At 48.2% G+C, this 5,020-nt stretch overlaps 1 protein-coding gene across 2 annotated transcripts in view; it reads right to left on the bottom strand.

The window, feature by feature from the left end:
- Positions 1 to 350: 350 nt before the first annotated feature.
- The window catches only part of EOMES (eomesodermin), a 5,923-nt gene continuing 1,253 nt past the window's right edge, over positions 351 to 5,020 (bottom strand). Inside the window, exons 2-7 of one of the 2 annotated variants that reach the window (XM_010842046.1) lie at positions 4,885 to 5,020; positions 3,743 to 3,897; positions 2,977 to 3,098; positions 2,399 to 2,557; positions 2,249 to 2,310; positions 351 to 1,435 (exon numbers count right to left, since the gene is read on the bottom strand). In XM_010842046.1, coding sequence (XP_010840348.1) covers positions 754 to 1,435; positions 2,249 to 2,310; positions 2,399 to 2,557; positions 2,977 to 3,098; positions 3,743 to 3,897; positions 4,885 to 5,020 — 1,316 coding nt within the window. In that variant the 3' untranslated portion in view covers positions 351 to 753. Of the gene's footprint in view, positions 1,493 to 2,248; positions 2,311 to 2,398; positions 2,558 to 2,976; positions 3,099 to 3,742; positions 3,898 to 4,884 lie in introns of both variants that reach the window. The other variant, XM_010842045.1, reaches the window with a different exon arrangement.

The raw sequence follows: 5,020 nt of genomic DNA on the forward strand, positions 1-5,020 counted from the left end.
CAGTGTATCTAAGCACACACAACTGTACAGTTTAAAATTCTCCTTTTTTTCTTTTTGGCGACCCCCTTGCTGTCTCCTGAGTCCTATGAGGCCCCCGGCTAGCCCCCAGGGGCACACAGCAGAGGCCTAGCACATGAGGTGACTGAACCTGGGCAAACATGGCTTGTTTCAAAGCCTGGGAAGATCAGTCAGGCCAAACCAGCACCTTCACAAAGCTCTTCTTGCCTCCCAGGCTTCACGTCTTCTTTCCCTAGCAGAAAGTTAACAGCAAAAATTTCCTTGTTGAAGCTTAAGGCCCACCCTTCTCTCCCAGAAGCAAAACCATCTTACCACTCTGGGTTTCTATTTGCTTACAGATTTACAGATTAAAAAAAAAAAAAAAACACACCAAAGCTTTCAACATCTTTGATAGCGCTAGGCCCTCCATCTCCACAGCCCCAGTTCACTGAATGTCTAGTGTCTCCAATAAATAAATCCGTAACTTTGAATCACCTTCAAATTTAAAAACACTTGAAAGTCCTCTGTTAATTTCATTAAAAAAGAAAAAAAAAAAAAAAAGTCTAGGCTTGTTTCAGTTACCTGCAGCAGTCAAAAAGCTTTGGCACCTTCTTTTAGAGAATTGCACAAAACAGGACACATCAGGGTGGAAGGCAAATGTCTTTTTGGCAACAACCTAGGCGAAGAAGACAACAGAAACACCACCCAGTCCATGGGCAAACGGTGAGCTCATTTTGACAAGGTTAAAATAACTCTTTAGGGAGTTGTGTAAAAAGCATAATAACCCCCCATGCCTTTTGAGGAGTCTTTACTGTATTCTTCAGCGTTAATGTCCTCACACTTTATGGAGGGAGAATTTTCATTGCTAGAGGTGCTAGGAGACAGCCGCCTTCGCTTACAAGCACTGGTGTATACCCCCGAATCGTTGGAGTCGAGAGATTTGATGGATGGGGGTGTCTCTATCCAAGAAGAGCCAATTTCTTCTTTGACTTTCTCCTTGGAGAGCTGATCTTCAGAGAACCCTGGGGGGCTTGTTCGGGAGGTCCATGGGAGTCCAGCTGCCATCTTCCTCTGATAAGAGCCTCTGCCTCCCCACCCTGCCATCGCTGGGAAGGCAGGGTCGGGGTAGTACCCCAGGGCATGGGACGTCTGGAGGGGCAAGGATTTAATGCCATACGGGAGCAAGGTGCTGGAAGAATACTCAGACTCATAGGAACCGATGTCTATTTTGTTTGTCCCAGGTTGCTGGACAGGCGTGACAAGCCACCGCTGGGGAGGGTTGGCCACCTCTTCGCTCTGTTGGGGTGAAAGGAGGCCGTTGGTCTGTGGCACGGTTCTCTCACCATTGTAATATCGGGCTTGAGGTAAAGTGTTGACAAAGGGCTCCGGGAAGAAGGACTGAACGCCGTACCGACCTCCGGGGACAATCTGATGGGATCTAGGAGAATCCGTGGGAGATGGAGTTAACCTGTCATTTTCGGAAGCGGTGTACATGCTACAATACAAAGAGAAACACTTAAAAAAAAAACCCCTAATGTTGTCCCCAGACAGTCTACATCCCAGAAATGAAGAAGGCTCTAGAGCCTGAGCGCTGGTCTGCTGAGTGAAGGGCCAGAGGTGGGGAGGCACCAGTCCATTTTAGCTGAACTCTTGGCTCACTGGGACAAAATTTCCCATCATGAAAGAGAAAGTTTCCTCCCAGTCATTAAGCATTTAAACTATAGAAATTCCATCTTTGCAAGTCCTAGAACTTGAAGAACTGGGAGCAACTCTCCCTTCCGTGGTAGGGAAGGAATGCTGGCTGAGGTGGGTAGAAATGCCAAATTTAAAAGGCACTTGTGGGCCTTGCTGTTTGATGTTATGAAAATGACATCCTCTTGGTTTAAGGTTTTTCTTATGTAAAAAAAATGAGAGGGAATAATCCCTGCTCCTGAGAGAATAAAAAAAAAACTGGGATCAAATGGGAAGGAGGCATATAAATGCAGATTATGAAAATTTCAAATCTCCACTCAAATGTTAAAAAAATAAAAGCTGCTCATGTTTAAGCTCTTAACATTTCTTTAGAAATGAACAAAATCCTTCTGTGAAAATTCCAAAGCAAGATTAGTCAAAGCCTAATATATGCAAAAATAAAAATGGGTAAAAATCCCAACTGTGAAAGCTCTTCCTAGAATACGGTCTCAAGAAAGTATCTGATTCAACATGTCTCACTCAAAGATGACCAGGCAAGGAAAAATAAAGGTGCACTTACGAATCATAGTTGTCCCTGAAGCCTTTTGCAAAGGGATTGTGATCAATCTTTAGTTGAGTTATCTAGATAAGGAAAAAAGACAGTCACTGAGTGCTTTCTCTCTCACCCTGGATAGGGCTTTGGGGATGCTGGGGACTCTGGGGCACTCACATCGGTGTTTTGATAGGCGGTCACAGCAATGAACTGCGTTTCTGAGAAAGTGAAGGTCTGTGTCTTAGAGGGCTCATTCAAGTCCTCCACACCATCCTCTGTGACTTCAACAATGTGCAGTCTCGGCTGGTACTTGTGTAAAGACTGTAAGACTATCATCTGCAAATGGTACAGAAAAAAGAGCTGCCAATTCTCAAAAGTGAAGTCGATTTTGACCAATTCTATATTTTGGAATGGAACTTGCTTGCTCCTCAGCCCACAGCTAACTTTTTCTGTTGCCATTTTTGAAACTTAAAACATAGCCAAGTATGTGTGTTTCATAAACACTCTTGTGTCTTGGTTTCCTAAGTCGCCAAACGATTTCGGTCTTTCTGTTCCTAATCGTTCACTCACTGTTATTGATATCCGATAGGAAAATGACCAAAAAAAAAAAAAAAGTAGAACTGAGAAAGGTCAAAGGCAAAAAAATACTAGAAAGTGGCAACAGGTAGCTGCAAATATAAACACAGTAAAGAATACAGAAACTGATTAGAAAACAGATTCACAGCCAGAAGACACCACCTCCTCTGTCACCCTACCTGGGTGTTGTTGTTGTTTGCGCCTTTGTTATTGGTGAGTTTTAACTTCCCAAAAGAAATCTCCTGTCTCATCCAGTGGGAACCAGTGTTAGGAGACTCGGGGTGAACATACATTTTGTTGCCTAAGAGAAAATGAAACAAAACACAAAACTCAAGCATATATGGCTGTTTGCAAATGGAGGTAGGGGGAGAGAGAATTTACTACTCATGGGCAAGATTTAAGAGCTAGACTTACAATGCCTGTCTCTCCTTAGAGGCTTAAGAAGACCAGTGGAGACCAAGTAGTCTCTACTGATTCCCCTCCCAGGGGCCCTGTGCTTCCGGCCTTCCTTGGACAAAGCAAAAATGGAGCCAACGGGCAGTGCCTCTTGAAGGTCAATTTGCCCATGTCTGAAGCTAGAAAGTCAAGATCTGATGATGGAAGGTGCTTGGATTTTTATGATAAACTCAACCTTGGGGAGATCTTTTCTCAAGTTAAGATTAAAATGTCAGGAGCCTTGCCTCCAGGAGAGTTTATGGCAATGACGTCCTCAGAGGTAGGGATGTGGCGGGGCAGGCTAGCTAGGGTCGTGGTTAACATGCTATACGCTAGCCAGCAAGAGGTCTGACTTAGCGATTCTTTCCCTCAGTCAAACATTCAACACGAAGAAACTCCTGCTAACACCTCCAGGCCCCGGATGCGGAGGAAGCGATGCGAGATTTGGTTGTGCGTGGTCTGAGCGGGGCTCCCGGCGCGCCACCCTGCCCAGGCCTCCTCTCTCCTCACCCTGCATGTTATTGTCCGCTTTTCCGCAGGTCACCCATTTGCCCCCCTGGAAGCGCCAGTGGTTGGGGTCCGCCAGCACCACTTCTACGAACACGTTGTAGTGGGCGGTGGGATTGAGTCCGTTTATGTTGAAGCTCAAAAAAGGAAACATGCGTCTGTGCAAGGGAATAGAACCAGGAGATGTAAATCGCGACGCCGGGGCACAGACCCACGTTCGAGTACGCCACTGGGAAGTCTACAAACAGAATACCTGTGGCTCCAGTGGCCCTCACTACGTACAATATTCTTGAGTTGGCAACCCGCGGGGAAATCTCTTTCCCGAAGTAATTTGCCCCAATGTTATTATTTCCCCAATGCCCGCGCTTCTGCATCCCTCACTCAATTTCTCAACCCATTCAGATGCTCATTCATTTTCTTCCAGGATGTTTCTATTTAAAAATCTATTTTTTTTTTTACAAGTACGAGTGCCAGGGAATATTAAGTTGCTCTCGTTTAAAAAAAAACAGAAACAAAAACTCTACTGGTAAGGCTAAAAGTGTCCCTCGGACGCCCCTCTCGCAGCACCCACCCCTCACTTTCCCCAGAATGAACCAGTGCCCGCAGTGGGATTTGTAGCCGAACTTTCCCGGGCCGGGCATCCCAGCCCAGTCGGACTCCAGGGCCGGCCTAACCCACTCCCCGGCTCAGCCCTCGCTGCTGGCGCTCACGTCCTCGCGCTCGTCCCCCGGATGCGCCCCGTGGAGACCTTGGCGCCTAAAACTGCGGGAGCCCATCTCCAGCGCTCGGGGGGAGCCACCCCTCGAGCCTTCTGGCCGGCCTGCAGGGACCCGTGTACAGCTGGGCAGGGAGATCTAGGAAATCCAGCTTTGTGGACAAGCCTCAATTTCTATTTCCGCCTCCTCCTCGTCAGTCTGGGTGAAGATGAGGAGAGCGAAGAGGGGAAGCAGCTTTAGCCTTAGCGCCCTGCACGAAGCGCTGGTGCGCGGACGGACTGGAGACACGGCGTCTCCACTGGTTGAGCGAGGAAACTCTTCCAGCCACGAGCGGAGTGGGCGGGCCGCAGGACCCCATTCCCGGCCACCCCAGGACCACACAGGCCTTCTTTGCCCCCGCGCCTCCGGGCCCCTCCGCGCTGCGCTCACCTGCCCTGTTTCGTAATGATCATCTCGGTTTGGTGGCGGTGGAATTTGAGCCACAGAGGCCGGTTGCACAGGTAGACGTGGGCGCGGAAGCCGGAGCCGGGAACCCCCAGACCCCCTAGTCCTCCGCAGGTACCTG

Source organism: Bison bison, unplaced genomic scaffold, assembly GCF_000754665.1.
Source record: "Bison bison bison isolate TAMUID 2011002044 unplaced genomic scaffold, Bison_UMD1.0 scf7180017864171, whole genome shotgun sequence".
Classification (NCBI taxonomy): Eukaryota; Metazoa; Chordata; class Mammalia; order Artiodactyla; family Bovidae; genus Bison; species Bison bison.